Genomic DNA, 18,970 nt, shown 5'->3' with positions numbered 1-18,970 from the left:
ATATAAAAATACTTAAGGTGTTTTGTTGTCGTAGACTTTTGTTATGTAACTAAAAGTCTTGTTAATTAACTGTCCATAAAATACTGCTTTTATTCAAAATCAAATTTGATCTTGGTAATATTCCCGCTAAAATTGACTTATTACACATCTTATATTTAACTAAACTTATATTAATAAGTCTTTATCAAATGGTCAGACACAAAAGGCGTGAAATCCGCATCTTTTATCTCTTTCTTCCTCAAGGAGCAGCTCTTTCTCCCCGTCTCGCTCTTATTATGTATGGGTTTATACTGAGTCGGTATTGATACTTTTTTGGCACATTCGTTTTGGCAACTTATATCTTTGGCATTATTTTTAGCTTCGCTGAGAAGTGAATTCATATCTGTATTTTTCTTGTGTTTTTCTACAGGATTCCGCAGTTCCAGTTGACTGTAGTCGAGGCATGTTGATTTTGTCTGAAAAAAAAGAATACCTAATAATGGCAATGCCTAATAAATAAAAGCAATGGTACATGATGTCTACCTGATCAGGGTTTGTCCTAGGGCGTATAACGCACACGCCCGAGCGCCTTGTCTAAGTGCTACTTCACCGTGTAGAGAGACAGACACACAGACATATCTACCTGACCAGGGTTTGTCCTAAAGCGTATAACGCACACGCCCGAGCGCCTTGTCTAAATGCTACTTCACCGTGTAGAGAGACAGACACACAGGCATATCTACCTGATCAGGGTTTGTCCTAAGGCGTATAACGCACACGCCCGAGCGCCTTGTCTAAATGCTACTTCACCGTGTAGAGAGACAGACACACAGGCATATCTACCTGATCAGGGTTTGTCCTAAGGCGTATAACGCACACGCCCGAGCGCCTTGTCTAAATGCTACTTCACCGTGTAGAGAGACAGACACACAGGCATATTTACCTGATCAGGGTTTGTCCTAAGGCGTATAACGCACACGCCCGAGCGCCTTGTCTAAATGCTACTTCACCGTGTAGAGAGACAGACAGACACACAGACAGAACTACCTGATCAGAGTTTGTCATGGGGCGAGTATATAACGCACACGCCCGAGCCCCTTGTCTAAATGCTACTTCACCGTGTAGAGAGACAGACACACAGGCATATCTACCTGATCAGGGTTTGTCCTAAGGCGTATAACGCACACGCCCGAGCGCCTTGTCTAAATGCTACTTCACCGTGTAGAGAGACAGATAGACATTAGACATACAGACATATCTACCTGATCAGGGTTTGTCCTAGGGCGAGTATATAACGCACACGCCCGAGCCCCTTGTCTAAATGCTACTTCACCGTGTAGAGAGATAGACAGACACACAGACAGAACTACCTGATCAAGGTTTGTCCTGGGGCGAGTATATAACGCACACGCCCGAGCCCCTTGTCTAAATGCTACTTCACCGTGTAGAGAGACAGACACACAGACAGAACTACCTGATCAGGGTTTGTCCTGGGGCGAGTATATAACGCACACGCCCGAGCGCCTTGTCTAAATGCTACTTCACCGTGTAGAGAGACAGACAGACACACAGACAGAACTACCTGATCAGGGTTTGTCCTGGGGCGAGTATATAACGCACACGCCCGAGCGCCTTGTCTAAATGCTACTTCACCGTGTAGAGAGACAGATAGACATTAGACATACAGACATATCTACCTGATCAGGGTTTGTCCTAGGGCGAGCGTATAATGCAGCACGTCCCTCCAGCTCGTTGCGTAGACGCCACGCGCGCGTCCATAGCGCCCGAGCGTTCGCTGCACGTGCGTCTCCGCGGGCGGTCTGCCATCTGTAAGTAAAAAAGGTACTTCTTTTTTATACGCGGTACCCTTGTAGCCTATTTTTTCTTCACCTCAGTAGCTCGAACAAGGGTTTTTTAATAAATAAATATTATAGGACATTCTTACACAGATTGACTAAGTCCGATAGTACCTAAGCTCAAGAAGGCTTGTGTTGTGGGTACTCGGACAACGATAGATATACATAATATACAAATACATAGAAAACACCCAAGACTCAGAAACAAATATCTGTGCTCATCACACAAATAAATGCCCTAATCGGGATTCGAATCCGGGACCATCGGCTTCACAGGCACTAGGCCAGACCGGTCGTCAAGTTTGCTTCTTTAAAATAGTGAGCAAAATGAGATTTTGCTGCGCGGAGGGTTGCGATTGCGACGCCGCGACGCTCTCCACTTGCGAGAGAGAGTTTCAAGGTGGTCGTATAGTAATTTAGAGAGACATGTAGGAGACCTGAAATTATAGGAACTTGTAGCTACAATTCTACCTGATAATAAGATGTAACGCCCTCGCCCATTGCCCCTTCCGTCGAAGCACGAGGCACGCTGCGCGGAGTGCTGCGACGCCGCGGCGCTCTCCACTTGCGAGAGAGAGTTTCAAGGTGGTCGTATAGTAATTTAGAGAGACATGTAGGAGACCTGAAATTATAGGAACTTGTAGCTACAATTCTACCTGATAATAAGATGTAACGCCCTCGCCCATTGCCCCTTCCGTCGAAGCACGAGGCACGCTGCGCGGAGTGCTGCGACGCCGCGGCGCTCTCCACTTGCGAGAGAGAGTTTCAAGGTGGTCGTATAGTAATTTAGAGAGACATGTAGGAGACCTGAAATTATAGGAACTTGTAGCTACAATTCTACCTGATAATAAGATGTAACGCCCTCGCCCATTGCCCCTTCTGTCGAAGCACGAGGCACGCTGCGCGGAGTGCTGCGACGCCGTGGCGCTCTCCACTTGCGAGAGAGAATTTCAAGGCGGTCATGTAGTAATTTAGAGAGATGGGTAGAAGACCTGGAAAGATATATGAATTTGGTTTTAAAAATATATAACAAAAGAAAATATTATTTATATTATACTTTGAGATGCTTGGGAGTACGCTCTGTCCTTGAAGGTCGTATCGGTCCGGAAATGCTGCAGGCGACGGTTTATTCCCCAGTTTAGCTGTGCGAGGCAGGCAGTTTCTGGAGAAACGCACAGTTGAGGACTGCCAACCAACTAAGTGGTGAAGACGGAAATGTTGTCGCGTAAGGCGATGGCGGAAAGAGGCGGCATGGATTAATCTGAACAATTCCTCGGAGCACTCCCTGTTATACATGCGATAGAAACTATAGAGCGAGGCTACGTCTCTTCGTAGCGCCAAGGAGTCGAGCTGATCTGAAATATGCTGGGAGAAATTTGAGTCGCTCTCCGTTAGATGCGGTCCAGAGGGAGAAGTTGCATTTATAATATTATAATTGTAGGAATAATTGCACCCACCTCTGCCTTTAAACCAGTTCCCATACAACACATAATGCTCCCAGTTCCTTGGTTCGAGCTCCAGCAGTTTGTCCAGGATCCCCCTCTTCTGGTCTTCACTCTTAAGGTAGAGCAGTTCCACGTAGGCTTGGACGAAGCGAGGCTCCAGTGTTAGGCAACGTTCTATCATTTTGAGGGAGTCAGCGAGGCGATTTTTCTTCCTGGAATCACAGAAATGTTAATGTAATTTTTTTACTAGCCTATCTGAGTGTCCTAATGCTGCGCAAAGGCCTCTCCCCATGATTTCTACGACTCCAGATTTGGTGTTTCCTGTCGCCAGTTGTTCAGAAAGCTGTCCAGGTTATCCCGCCATCTCCGTTTGGGCCTGCCCCGGCCACGTGTTCGGCCCGAAGACCTTACAAAATCATTATTAGTGTACAGTATAATGATTTTGTACATAAGGTCTTCGGGCCGAACACGTGGCCGGGGCAGGCCCAAACGGATTTAGTATCATGCACATTATGGCTTCTAAAGCGGTTATTGTGACTACAATACATACCTGTATAGTTTAGCGAGATTATAGTGCGCGTTGACATGATCCCTGTTGTATTTGAGCGCCTGCAGAAAATGGTGCTCGGCCCGACCTGATGCTATCACCAAGGTGCCTAGGTTGTTGTGCGCGCTGGCGTAACTCGGCCACAATCTGAAAATACGGGTAGCAGTCGTAGCAGATATATTAGTCTCATGTCAAATATAAAATTAGTGCTTTTAATCTTTTGGACGCCAATGACTGATATATACAGGATGACCTTAGCCATTAGACTAACCCTGAAATCCCACGTAGTGCTCTACGTTAATATTTTTTTAATATATAAGAACATAAAATAAAAAATATTTTTTCAAACAAGTTATTTCCAATAATCGACAACAAAAAGAAACACACTGTATGAATCATTGGCAGTGCTTTTGACAATTTGTTCGAAAACATGCGGCAATGATGACATTTGTTAAAAGTCAGAATCTTATCAGTGTCATAAATAAAAAAGATAATCAAAAAGGTCGAAAAAGGTTTCATACTATTTATGACCTCGAGCTACTACACATACAGGCTGCTTCAAAGTTAAAAAAATCGTAGTTTGTTCATTCCTTCGTAACCGCTACACCGGTTGTTATGATACTTGGTATACCTACTGATTCTAAATACCCTAATACATATGTATATTTCGGCTTTGTCCAATGGCTAAGGACACATTTTAATACATAAATTAATTTTTAACAATCAGAAACGTCTGCCAACGATGCTATTAAGTTTAGTATAAATTTAAAAGTGGAATAATTACTGCCTTGGGTGAGACTTGAACTCACGGCCTCTGGATAGATACTCCAGCGCTCTGCCAACTGAGCCACCAAGACCTCATCCATAGTCAGCAAATCTTCCCACTATATGGGTCTAGGGGACCCTAGCGACATCTACCGTAAGGTCTACTAAGTCAGTAATTAATTCATATTTAATAAATAAATAAATAAATAATTAATTAATCAAATCTCAGGTGCAGAAAGGGACTTACTTCAAAGCTTCCTTATAGTGCTTGATAGCATTTTCTTGTTGCTCCATGTCTTTCAAGAAGTTTGCGAAGTTGTAGTGCAGTTTGGCATTGTGCGGCAGCACTGTCAAGTCCGCTCTGGAAAATATAAAGAAACATTAAATCGTTACGCAGCGTACTACGTGGGTGAACAACACGCGAACGCGAAGCGAAACGATGCACGGGTGAATCAATCCTTTGATACTTATAGAAGTGTCCGATCGTGGGCGATCTCGTGGCAAACGCGAACGCCGTGGGACCGCCGCGCCGCGTCGCTTCGCGTTCGCAAGTTGTTCGCTTATGTAAGACGCCGCTGTGTTACACGTTTTACTAAAGCGATTTAAAGTCCAGTGGCATTTTTCTCTCTCAGATCTTAATAAAAAAATTAATATAAGAAAAAGCTTTCGAAAGAAACTCAAAAGCTCACTTTAATCTAACGTGGTGGTCCTACTCAAAATTTACGAGTCAGTGACTGTAGAAATAAAGGCAAAATAAGAAATAATTTTATAAGAAAGTGTACCTCAAAAGTGTCTCTCTGGTCCTCCAATCTTCGTTCCTCAGGATAGTTCTTGCTGCGAAGCTGGCAGCTAATATTGCAATTCCAACTACTAGCAGACGACGGTTGGAGCGATGCCAGAGGAGTTGGATCCCGTAGGCTGTGAGGATCACTGACCCCACGCTAAAAGCAGAAGGTTTTAATTAGCTCCTAAAGAAAAAACAAAAAAATCTACCCACCTACGAAGTTTACTCACTTGATTTAGTCACTCACGCGACATGTTTCGGAGAGCCTAGTTCTCCTTAAATGTAATTATTTAATGTTAGTATGTCTCACAACAGTTTAAATTCGATTAAGTTCATTACTGTTCTCTAATGCAATAAATTTTGGTCCCGCACAGTCTGAAAGTCTGAAATCATCGACACGAGAAGAAGAAGAAGAATACAATAAATTATAAATTTAAGCTGTTTCAAAGACTGCAAAGTTTTTTTTACGACAGCAGACAAACGAGCAGACGAATCACCTGATAGTAAGCAATTACCAGCCCATGGACACCCGCATCACCAGAGGCGTTGAATAGTTATTTGTTATACAAGGGTGCAAAGTTGTATTTTACCCGCGAGTGTGGAATTGAAACACGAGCAAGCGAAAGGATTCTATAGTTGAAGAGAAGAGAGAATTAAAGAGAATCCTGAGCGTAGCGAGTGTTTTAACACACGAGAAGTAAAATACATTTGCACCCGTGTGTAACACAAAACTTTTCCCCTCACTATAGCGAGGAAAGTGCAACATCCACAGGCGTTAGATCATCTTCATCAACTGGAATCACTCATTTTTTTACGATATTATATATTATAACAAAAAACTCTCGAAATTCTGTACTATTACGCGAGAAGTTTTAAAGCAAAATTTTTGTTGTCAATGTTGACATTTCTGACGTATGAAATGTCAATGATGCGTTTTGAAATTGCATCGACTTAACTTGTGCGTTCAGAATTATATTTAACATAATTATTAAAAAACAAAAGTTTTTTATGGAATTTTAAGGTTTATGACTTAAGATCATTAAATAAAGCTAAATCTGGTATTTTTATTAGATTTTCAAATCATTTATCTAATGATAATTAATATCGAACGAACCATTATTATGAGCGTTTTACGTTTTGTTATCTGTCAAGCTACTTAAATACGCTCCATCCAAGGTCAAATAACTTTCCCCACTAGTGGATAAAATGCGTTTTTCCCCGCTTGTTTTAAAGGATAAAAGACGGCTTTCCGAGCTAGTGAGGGGAAAAGTACTTTGCCGGCCTTTAAGACTGGAATACGCTTTTTTATTGATGGTTTGACATGTAAAATACGTGTTTATAAAATATTATGTTTTATGAATAAAAGCTTGAATCTTGAAGCTCGTATCTATCCTGAAATACCGCGTTCATTCCACAGTTTAGCTGTGTGTAGAAGTTTGTTTGTCAATGAAATACCTTGGCAAATACAGCACCCTCTCGGCAACCACGAAGCCAACAGTGACCAGCAAGTTCGATGCCGGCAGGTAAGGTATCACCAACAGCATCAGACCCACTGCAGCAGGGGTGTGCCTTTGGAACTGGAAAGAAAAAATGGAATGAACGTTATTGTATGTCAAACCTGCATCGCACCATCGACCATCCATCTATCCATCTGATCATCATCATCGTCCATCGATCTGCTGCATTGCATCACGCGCTCGCTGATCAACAATAATAATAAATAAATAAATAAATAAAATGCGTTTATTATCAGACAACTCATAGGTCCATAATGAAAAGAATCCTTTTTCGCTCGTCTTTTATTTTTTCTGGTGACTGTTCCTTGGAAATTTAAATGCAAATCACTTTATTGGTGTTTGTTGGTTGGGTAGGCTGCCTCTAATGCAGTTCTTTCTTGTACTTTTAATCTCAAGACACACGACTGCGGCTGTTTGTTTGACTGAATTTTGCTGCTGAAGATTTTTTACTACGTCTTATACCCGAGGACAATATTGATCGGTTCCGTGGACGGAGATCAAGATTCATGGGCCATAAGGCCATTGACGATCTTTTATTTGTCTTATTTCAAGTATTAAATTGTTGTTGTATTAGCTTGCTTAGTAGTTAGCTGACTAGTGACTGCAATGTTTTATTCCATCAATCATACCTCCAAATCTATCCAGCATCTATACGATAGTGCTATCAGTACAATCAAGGCAGCAACAGTAAGAAGGTTCCTAGGGTCCCATCCGCTGGTTACTAATGGAACGGAACCCATCTGCCAATCATGGCTTAGGGTCCACGGGCAGAGAAGTAGCCACCAGTTGAATGCCGCCAGGTAGCAGAACGTCATTAGTCTGTAAATTAAGAGATTAACAATGATAACAGCACAAAGGTTTCTTTTTGCTGATGCAAACAGATCAGAACTACGATTTGTATCTTCAGTTTTTTAGGGTTCCGTACCTTAAAAGGAATAAACGGAACCCTTATAAGATCACTTTGTTGTCCGGCCGTCCGTCAGTCTGTTAAGATCCTTTATCTCGGGAACGCGTGGAGGTATCGAGTTGAAGTTGAGTTGAATTTCGACACTCAAGGGAATCAAAATTTATATAGGGTACTTCCCGTTGACTTAGAATTATGAAATTTGGCAAGTAATATCGTCTTACATTACAAGTAAAGGCAAAAATCTCAAAACTATAAATTTGTAAAAAATTAAAATAAAATAAGAAATAACTTAAATTTGTACGGAACCCTCGGTGGGCGAGTCCGACGTTCTCCGTTTTTTTTTTCATTATGATGATGAAATATTTTAAGGGTTAATGTTATGAAGTGTGATTATGTCCTGAGGAGAGAAGGCAGGTAGAGAATTCTGAAGAAGAGCAACTCTGGTAGTCGCCAGAAGCACATCCTCCAACGCTATACTAATTTTAGTCATGACGAAACACGACAAAACATACTAACCTGACCAGGAATGAAGGATGGAACGCTGGTGGGTTGTCTTGCGGTGAGAACGCAGGCAGCGAACCCTGCAGAAGGGCTACTCTCGCCGTCGCCAATAATACCAGCCCTGCTAATGCAATTGTGATGCGTGCGCACGCGTCACCTTTCCAACGCCATTTCACCATGAGAGAACACCTGGAATTAGAGAGGATAGCGTTATTAATAATATTTGTTTGTCCCTATCCGTATTTCTGCAATTTGTGTTTGTATTTATGAAGAAAGTTTGCAAGAAACTAATTCTAGTAATAAATTTTTTACTGATTTGATATTTATTGAGATACAATTTTACAGCATTACAGCTAAGGGGCGCCAATGTGCAGTAAAATTAAGTAACAATAAAGCTATAGGTAATAAAATTATATGATAAATAAGACAATAATTAATAAGCTACCTATGATGATTCACAAAAACGTTATTTTTTTTTTAAAAGTTTATAATTGTTGTCAGTAAACAAGTCTGCGACTTGACATTCTATCCAGTGCAACAAAATTAAAAAAAACCGGCCAAGTGCGAGTCGGACTCGCGCACCGAGAGTTCCGTACTTTATAGATTTGTTGTTATAGCGGAAACAGAAATACATCATCTGTGAAAATTTCAACTGTCTAGCTATCACGGTTCATGAAATACAGCCTGGTGACAGACAGACAGACGGACAGACGGACAGCGGAGTCTTAGTAATAGGGTCCCGTTTTTACCCTTTGGGTATGGAACCCTAAAAATGTTAACGAGTCTCCAGGAGCGGACGATTGGAGAGTACTGGTGTGCTATCGTGTGAATGGTTCCATTCGCTAGGAGGCGATGGCTATGAATATGGCGATGAATTACCTTGCTCCAGGCCAGTTCTTGTACAAGTCCAAGACTATGTTGACCAGCAACGCAGTGAGGCCAGTCTCCTTCGCCAACATGCTGAGGGCAGCCAGGACCACACTCCAGCAAGCGCGGTATCGGTTGGAGCATCTGCAATAGAACGGAAACATTTTTTTTTACATTTTCATGTGACCAGCTGACGGTCTTTCCACAGAGATACAATCGGCTGACGATTTTGTTTATTCACATCAGCATCTAAACTATCATCTGACAAAGTATCAAGTGTCAAGGTGGCGATGACTAAATTTTTTATAGAATTTATTTGCTGCCATTCCTCAACCCACCAACGGAGCGGCAGCTGACGTTCACGAGGGTTCATCATACATAGCCGTTAACCGCTTTACGAGTTATCGCCCGGGAGGCTATTGGTCATGGCAATCTGTTCCTGGCCCGCGGTCTACACGGTCGGTAACTGCTAAAGTCGCAGTGGTCGGAAGCCTCGTTGCCGTCCGTGTAGTAGGGACTTTATAGGTCCATGTATCAAGCATTAAACACCGCACATCGCTTCCGTTATGCCATTACACCACTCATTCAATTGTTTACCTTGTTTATTTCCCCCGATTGACAATTTTTGGTTTTTGTTTCGTTTTGGTTTACTGACGAGTAATAAATTTCAAATTCGAATTGTTTTTTCAATGGCTGTTTGGGCAGCGTTTCGAGCCGTTATGTCAAATGTTTATTGCTTGTTTTTCTACTGTTGGGCGGCGGAACAGGTTTCAGGTTACATTTCGTTTGGGGTCCCTTTGTTTGACATAATTATTGAAAGTCATAATGTAATGATTGTCATATTATCATTAGTCATAATTCTGAAACCGTTAACTTTTCAGGATTTTGATCAGTTATCCTATAGATAGGTTAGGTTAGGTTAGGTTTGTATTATGGCAATCCTGAAAAGTTACGCGTTTCTGAGAAAAACCAAATTATGACTAACTAAAATGTGGACAAACATATATTACATGATGACTTAAAACTATATAAAGATAAAGATAAAAAATGTTTTTATTGCACAGAACGAATACAATTGTAGTACATAGTAAGTACATATCACAAGTTACAGAAAAGAGTTGGTGCATAACTGACTTGACATTCGGAGGTTCCAGGAGTCCCCGCACTAGGCTAGGCCTGTATCGCGGGAGACCGATGTACATTTTTATGTCATGCGAGTTAAGTAGAATAATATTTTTACAATTGAGGACAAAAATGAGATTCAGGTTTATATACCTGGATTAAGAATTTTTACAATTGAGGACAAAAATGAGATTCAGGTTTATATACCTAGAATAAGATAAATACAATTTCTGTTATTAGTTATTACATTATTGCTATTAAATTTGTTTCTAGGTTCAACTTTAGTTTCAATTATATTCCAATGATATTTAGTCTAATCTAGCTAGTTTTATATCTATTACAGTTATGTGTTACACAATTTTATAAAGTTACGGTATTTTAGTCTAATTTAGTTAGTTTTATATCTATTGCAGTTTTGTGTTAAACAATTTTATAAAGTTACAATATATTAGTCTAATTTAGTTAGTTCTATATCTATTACAGCTAACAATATTACAGATCGTTTTCGTTTATCCAGAGGCCACGGAGGCTGCTTAACATCAGGCGGGCCGTATGCTTGTTTGCCACCGACGTAGTATAAAAAAATGTATAATAGGTATCCTGAAGGCAGGTGCCCTTAACTTAAACTATATTTACGGGACAAAATGGTACAGTTTTAATGAGAAGTTTTAAGTATCAGTTACTTATAATGTTATAATTTTTGTTAAATTTTCAATAAAAAAAAAAAAAAAAAAAGAACTGTATAGTATCTAGATGGATTTAAGGTACCGATCGGATTCAGACAACATCACTGTTGCTACGACATTACTGCCGCAAATATCAAAATCGATGTTTGCAAAAAAGAAAAAAAAATAGAAAAGAAATCCCTGACACATTTTCATCAAATTGATCAAACATAACGTAGGATTATCTCGAAAGACATAACTTTAGAACTTTCCTCATATCGGTTAGTCCGTTTGGGAGAAACAATCCGACAGATAAACTAACACGTGTTAAACTTATAACATCCCCTTTGCTATGAAGTTAAAATGCCAGTTGAAAACTACGTGACTTTAAATCTCCTGACTAAAAAGTTGGAGCAAGAAATTTCATAAATGTCGAACTAATTCCAGTTAGTGCAATTTTCGCAGGCGTTTCACTAGTGTTGGGGCACAGTCGAATCTTAAAGCATCCCAGGTAGCATTTATACGACATTATGACGTCAGCGACGTCATAATGACTTCATAATCATGTCAGCGACGTCATAATGACTTCATAATGACGTCATTATTACTGCTACTGCTACCTGGTATTTTCCCACACACCACACTTCTATTTGTTAAATGACTGCCAGTGATATCGAAATTAACTTCATAAGAAACGCGGCGCGGTGTTGCTGCTGTCTTAGAAAAAAAAATTGTCTGTGACATATAAACCTGCTGAGAACCATACAAAATAGACGAGGCAGAATGATAGGTCACTTGATAAGACACGACACTTTCTTTAACACTATATTAGAAGGCAAGATAGAAGCGAGAAGAGGCCGCGGAAAACCACGAGCAAGCTACACACAACAACTGAAAACGAAAGCAAATGTCGTGTCTTAAGGGCCCTCCACACTTATGTGCGAATCACAGCGCGAAGCCGCGAATGCGAGTCTGGAGTCTAGTTCGCTAATCAGCGGAATCGACTCCACACTCGCATTCGCGGCTTCGCGCCGCCACAGATTATATAATACTGGCGCCGCGTAGTCTGGAGTGCGCTTTACAGGGACCTAAAGAGCCTGGCCGAGGACCGAGAAAACTGGCGCATACTCCACCGACAAGAGCCATGCTCTTAAATTATGGTGATGATGATGATGTGACATATGATGACTTTCAACGTCTGTTATCAAAGTGTCTCCTTATGCCAGTAAAAATTGTGCCACTGAAAATAAATAAATAAAAATAATAAATAAAAAGCTTTTATTTCAGGCATTTACCCATATTGCGTACAAAATTAATAATCCGCAATTAAAAATCCGCAACATGGCAAAGGCCAAATTAATCTTGTCAGGGTATATTTTGTAAGCAGATTTCTCACGGTCTTATTAGGGTTCCGTACCCAAAGGGTAAAAACGGGACCCTATTACTAAGCCTCCGCTGTCCGTCTGTCTGTCTGTCACCAGGCTGTATCTCATGAACCGTGGTAGTGAACAGTTGAAATTTTCACAGATGATGTATTTCTGTTGCCGCTATAACAACAAATACTAAAAAGTACGGAACCCTCGGTGGGCGAGTCCGACTCGCACTTTTTAGATCGCTCGACGTGGTTTGTCGTAAAACTGTAACAGACGGGCGTATCGGACCGCGATCTGGACTGTCAGCTGAGCATATCTCTTTTTTGCTCCTGCTTAGTACGTAAAGGACGTACCTATACGATCGGTAAGGCCTCGTACCGGACTAAGTAATGTCTCATTTGTCCGTCTGTCTGTCACCAGGCTGTATCTCATGAACCGTGATAGCTAGACAGTTCGTACAGGTCTCGGTCCTGTACGCCGGTCTGTGACAGCATTTAAGCCGAATTTCCTTCGACCCAGTGGAGATTGAAACAGTTTTCATCATTTGGTTGTCTCTGCCCATTCGTTTCATTCTCCCACCCCCATTGAACTTAGAATTGTGCTATTTTTATCAGCGAACGTCCTTTGTTTCCCAATAGCTCTATCAATCATTCTCTATTCGCTTTTCTATTTTTACCTCTTAAATTTCCCGATTCCACTCTGTATTGCAGTGTTTCTGTTTTACGATTTGTTTAAATTTAAATTTCAATGCGAGTTTTAACTTTATTGCTTGAGATTTAAGGGTGTGTTTTAAATGGCATAAGAATATGGAATAAAAAAGATACCTATAGGTACGTTTGTTAGTTTTATACGTTTATTATTGTTTAATCTTGTAGTTGAAATAATGCTTGTGTGAAATATGCTTGTGTTAAAGGGTTCTGTTATTTAGGGTTCCGTACTATTACGCAAAACACGGCAAAAAAATCACGTTGTATGAGAGCCCCACTTAGATATTTATTTTATTCTGTTTTTAGTATTTGTTGTTATGACAACAGAAATACATCATCTGTGAAAATTTCAACTGTACTATAACGGTTCATGAGATACAGCCTGGTGACAGACGGACGGACAGCGGAGTCTTAATATAGTAATAGTCACATTTTTACCCTTTGGGGTTACTGCAGGCCACTGGCAGGATCGCCATGTAAGGATGGGACCCAAGACAGAAGTAAGACACAAGACTGTCGAGTATAAACTGTAGATATAATGCCTCAATTTAAAAGATACAAAACTTTATATACTAAATTATCTAGGTTAACTATGAATCACACTACTTGGGAGGTCTACACGTGAAAGGTGTCAAATGGTTGTTTACCTAAATTCCATTCCTTATATAGAGGAGAGTCATCTTACATGACTTTCCGTATATGGATTACATTCCTAACCTAATATGGGGGAAAGTCATCTTACATGACTCCGTATATAGTACCGCTAAGCTATATGATCCTTATGATCTAATTACATGTTATTCGAATCCTATAAATACTTAATATTCTATACCTACACTTCAGGAACCCTAAAAATATTCTAAGACGCAATGTATTGCGAATTTTGTCATGTTTAAGGCGTGACGCGTGACAATTAACCAACGTCAATTAAAATGATAATGGCGTACATTGAAGATAATATTTAATTTGTATGAAAAATAGAAAGTCTAAAGATTTCATAATTTTTTAAAGTTATTGAAAAAAAAAAGGATCACCGTTTGGGGAGTACAATCTACAATCTATGATTTAATTATTTGCTCATGCTACAGGCTCCCTGTCTAAAACACAAACATATTCATATTCAACCACAAACGTTACTTTTGACACTGACAGATAATATCCATAATCCAGATCAAATTCGTAACCTATTATTACAATCAGAACACGCCTCCATACATCCATACATAGGTAACTTATATTTTATTAAAATAACTGTTTAAGTAATCATTGCAACCGTGGAAATGTTTCTGATTAATATCAACATTTACAAATTCGCTCTTTATAATTTTATGAATAAATGATATTATTCATTAGCATCGTGAATATGCAATTATGGTTGTAAATATCAGTTATTAATTAACGCGCATGCATTATCATTTAACACATTAATATTCAATATTTTACAATATTTTCAGAATTCATTTTATCAGACAACTACCCGGTGGTTACCGTATGTTAATAATGGTTCATGATTTTCACACATTTTAATTAAAATAATAAGAAAACCGGCCAAGTGCGGGTCGGACTCGCGCACAAAGGGTTCCGTACCATTACTCAAAAAACGGCAAAAAAATCACGTTTGTTGTATGGGAGCCCTACTTAAATATTTATTTTATCTGTTTTTAGTATTTGTTGTTATAGCGGCAACATATAGCATTAAGTATAGTGTTTAGATTTCAAACAGTCCCCTTACGGTATGGATGGTATAGAAAGGATCGCAATCTCTTATGGCAGAATTGTTGTAAAAGTGACCGCGTTAAGCTTTAAATAATAGTTCCTAATCTCTCCGGTGGCGCTAGTTAGGCTCTGGGACATGAGTATAACATGAACCATATAAGGCAACAAATAACCCGACCAAATTACGTAGGTTGTTTTTGGTAGTATTTCGGTGTATGGTGGCGCCGCCTAATTACTGTTTTTTGATGGACACTTTTCATACATAGAGATTTGGCTCCTTTATACAGTCTCCATGCCTTACGGCTTATCCTTTGTCTATTGTTAAATGAAACCGCACGTGCTACTTACTAGCATAAAAAAATGGTAGGGCCGTTTTAACTGGTTATTGAATTACCACTGTATGGAGATTGCAATAAGGTTTAAAATGAACTAATGGGAAAACATATTCCATAGCTGTGTGGTCTTTGCGGTTACCGAGTGCCGGCAAGTCGAACGCTACAAAACCAGTCTAAAATGTGTCATCGTTAACAAAGGCGCGTTATCGGAGAGCGCACTTACACTGGTTTTTTTAGCGTTGGACTAGCCCGCGCTCAGGTGCCATTTAAAATTATGCACGAACCAGGTAAGGGACAGGGACGGATTGCGATTAAAACATTTTGATGGATTCATGACAAGTATGTATTTATTTAAGGCTTATTATTAACTGGGCACCTAAAATATTAAACAGGAACTTTCATTGGGCATAATCACGGCATAATATATAATAATATAATTTGGCCGTGCATTAATATATTAAAGGCACAGCACTTTGTTATTTATATAAATTGAAGTTTAAGATTTGGCTAAGTGAGAATTGTATTTGTGTTGTGTAGTTAAATACGGAGCTAATTTAATTTATTTTAATTGGTATCTTGGTCTGGGCTGAAAAACAGCGCTGCAGTGTCACTCACGTTGAGTTGATGCTGGCAGCATTATGCTGACGCCCAAACCATTTGTCACAGCAAATGTTTAGTTATTAAGTTACAGATATTAGGTTAAGATTATAGATATAATGTTTATAGGTTAAGTAACTTTTTGATATTGTGTTTTCTGTATTCGCTGTTGTGGCAATAAATACATATTCATTCATTCATTCATTCATTCAAAGGCCAAAAATTTATTAGCTCCAAATATAAGCATCGTATTATTAAAAAAACTTATACCTACTTCATCTACCTACTAAATTGGATGCCAAATACACCTAGCGATATTTCTTTCAGCAAACTTCGGAACCCAAAACAAACTGCAAGGAACGAACGTTCCTAAACCTTACTTATTACGATAAAGTTCCACAAAACGACCGATTCATATTGAAAATGTTTGGTAGTTAGGTAACACCTTTTCACATCTCAGTAACTTACTAAGACAAAGTCCTACAAAAAATCCGTTCCTGTTAGAAATGGTCGGTTCTTACTTCTTTTTAGAACTCTGGAATTTTCTCGGTCAAACCGCGAGTTATGTCTAAGCCGACCAAAGCCGCTCCCAAACTGCCAAGGCACGAGGGAAATGTGGCCAAGTTTTCTACGTGTGACGTGTTTACTATGTGCGAGTAACTTGATTATTCGCTGTGCTTAAGTAACTTAACTGTAGCCTTCATGCAGGTCAGGATCTCGACATAAACTTTCAAAAAGGTACAGGTTTGCAAGAATTTAAGAATGTGCTAGCGTTATTGAGACTTAAGTATATGGATGGTATAGAAAGGATGCCAATCTCTTATGGCAGAATTGTTGCAAAAGTGACCGCTTTCAGCTTTAAATAATAGTTCCTAATCTCTCCGGTGGCGCTAGTTAGGCTCTGGGACATGAGTATAACATGAACCAACAAATAACCCGACCAAATTACGTAGGTTGCTTTTGGTAGTATTTCGGTGTATGGTGGCGCCGCCTAATTACTGTTTTTTGATGGACACTTTTCATACATAGAGATTTGGCTCCTTTATATAGTCTCCATGCTTAAGTACTTACTTATGTACCACATGTTATTATGATAAAAGTCTTAGAAAAATGTATCTGAATCGTGAACTTTTATAATGTGCACTGAAAAGACGCCAGTTTTCCTTATGAATTTAGGATAAGTTACAATAACAATATATTACAGACAATACTAAATGTCATTATCAATTTGGAATATCGTTTAGTATTCTGTCTTAAGATTACTTTCTGACTTTAGAACCTTTAAAACATTATAGCCGGTCAAACAACATTGTCAGTAGAAAAGGCGCGAAATTCAAATTGTCCATACGACGAGTACCCTCCGCGCCTACATTTTTTAAATTTACCGCATTTTTCTATTGACGGAAATGGCTTGACATACTTTATTAATGCGAATAATTAGAAACACTAAAATTCATGAACCTACTGCAACATATGTGACGTTTTCAACCAAAAGGTACCACATTGTCGCTTGTCGATAAGGTTGATTTCAAATTGAAGCTATATGGAAATAGCGTATTATTGACAACCGACAATAAGTACCCTTTTGGTTGAGAATGGCACATATAATGAGTAACTAAGCCGCAATGTAAGTAAACCCGAGTTTACACTTAATACTAATTTGCTGATGATCAATGAACTAACATGGATAAACGATTAGACTCGAAAGCTTAGTCGTGTGAACTATATTATTCAGGAATAGTTGACATTGAGGGGCCGATTCTGATTACACTTATTAAACTTATATATTCTGTTATGACACGACTTTGACACGATTCGCAGTCCATGTCACTCACATAGCGGTGAAAGGAACTCGAGTCTCTTGAATTTAAATTTGGAACAAAGCTCCGCGCTTAAGAAACTTTCGAGTCTTTTAAATCCCGAGTCGAGTCTTTTATTGAGTATCTAAAAAGACTCCAACCTCGGAATAAAGACTGCCACAGTATTTTTTGTATGTTTTATTTCAATAACAGCATACAAAATAGGCGTAATTGTATGATTAGTGTATTTTATCTTATGGCTCCTCTATGGGCCATCAATGTCATCATACTGGCTCACTAAGCTGGGCCAGCGAGTAGAGAGGGTAGTGGTGTCGGATGGCTTGATGGGATGGCCATGGGATGACCACGGTGTCGGTTTTCATCCGAACATCAAAGGTAGTGGTTCAGCGATGGTGTGTACGCAATAATACGCATCTATACGTGGCCCATTTCATAGTGCGTGCTCTCAACCATCGCATGGCCATCTCGCTGGTCCAGCGCTGGGCCATCGTTTAGAGGAGCCATTACATATCAATTTTAAATGGACTCAATGGGGTCCCTTTGTTTGACATAATTATTGAAAGCCATGATGTCATGATTGTCATAATTCTGAAACCGTTAACTTTCAGGATTTTGCTCGGGTTGTCCTATAGATAGGTTAGGTTAGGTTAGGTTTGTTTTATGGCAATCCTGAAAAGTTACGCGTTTCTGAGACTAACCATCCATATTATGACTAATGATAATATGACAATCATTACATTATGACTTTCAATAATTATGTCAAACAATAGAGACCCGAAGTCAATTGCATGTTGTAAATAAATTGAGAGGTTATTTGAAAAAGACTGTCTCTACAATTAATGACTCGAGCATTTAACAAGTAAAGTTTTAGACTTAATTATAAATTTGAAAAACTAAGTTTACCTAACACTACTCTCATGCGTATTCATAAGGGCGAGCGAAATGCCCAAGGACACACGACTATAAGACGCACGCGCTAGCAAGAGCGATTGGCAAGGTCGTATCAAAACAAGATCAAAGCCTTAGCAATGTTGAATCAGAATCCACATCAAGATTAAGTATAGCTGGATCTGGATATGGTTTATATTTAGATACCGTGTATATTTGATGCGGGGCACAGGACTGATAGATTTTCGGGCGAGTACCCAGGTAGCAAAATGACGTCATTATTACGTCATAATGACGTCACTGACGTCATAATGACGTATAAATGCTACTGGGGTAACAGCGACCTAAATTCAATAAGTGCTGTCGCGTGGTTATATCGCTGCTTATCTAAAAGAACGCTCTATCGTGAAATAGTTCATTTTGCAACTAAGCATACAGCTGGACGCGCAATACGCCAAAGTTTATCGTGAATAAAACTCCCGTGGAGTTACGTTAAAAAATGACCAGATGGCAGCTTTGTGCCGTTATGACATTGGTCTGATTGTGACGCCATCTTATGAGCGAGACCGGCCTCTGACC

General features: G+C 39.6%; 1 protein-coding gene across 1 annotated transcript in view; it reads right to left on the bottom strand.

Moving 5' to 3' along the window:
- Window positions 1-18,970, bottom strand: part of LOC134741734 (protein O-mannosyl-transferase TMTC1-like) — a 227,612-nt gene continuing 208,642 nt past the window's right edge. Inside the window, exons 4-15 of the mRNA XM_063674626.1 lie at window positions 9,181-9,312; window positions 8,317-8,490; window positions 7,523-7,712; window positions 6,832-6,953; window positions 5,375-5,533; window positions 4,840-4,953; window positions 3,831-3,974; window positions 3,293-3,492; window positions 2,677-2,827; window positions 2,299-2,457; window positions 1,677-1,806; window positions 1-455 (exon numbers count right to left, since the gene is read on the bottom strand). Of these exons, the coding sequence (XP_063530696.1) occupies window positions 171-455; window positions 1,677-1,806; window positions 2,299-2,457; window positions 2,677-2,827; window positions 3,293-3,492; window positions 3,831-3,974; window positions 4,840-4,953; window positions 5,375-5,533; window positions 6,832-6,953; window positions 7,523-7,712; window positions 8,317-8,490; window positions 9,181-9,312 (1,960 nt within the window). The 3' untranslated portion in view covers window positions 1-170. The remainder of the gene's footprint in view (window positions 456-1,676; window positions 1,807-2,298; window positions 2,458-2,676; window positions 2,828-3,292; window positions 3,493-3,830; window positions 3,975-4,839; window positions 4,954-5,374; window positions 5,534-6,831; window positions 6,954-7,522; window positions 7,713-8,316; window positions 8,491-9,180; window positions 9,313-18,970) is intronic.

Source organism: Cydia strobilella, chromosome 5 (genome assembly GCF_947568885.1).
Source record: "Cydia strobilella chromosome 5, ilCydStro3.1, whole genome shotgun sequence".
Classification (NCBI taxonomy): Eukaryota; Metazoa; Arthropoda; class Insecta; order Lepidoptera; family Tortricidae; genus Cydia; species Cydia strobilella.
The sequence above is the reverse complement of the archived record's forward strand: the minus strand, read 5'-3'. Positions and strand labels throughout refer to the sequence as shown.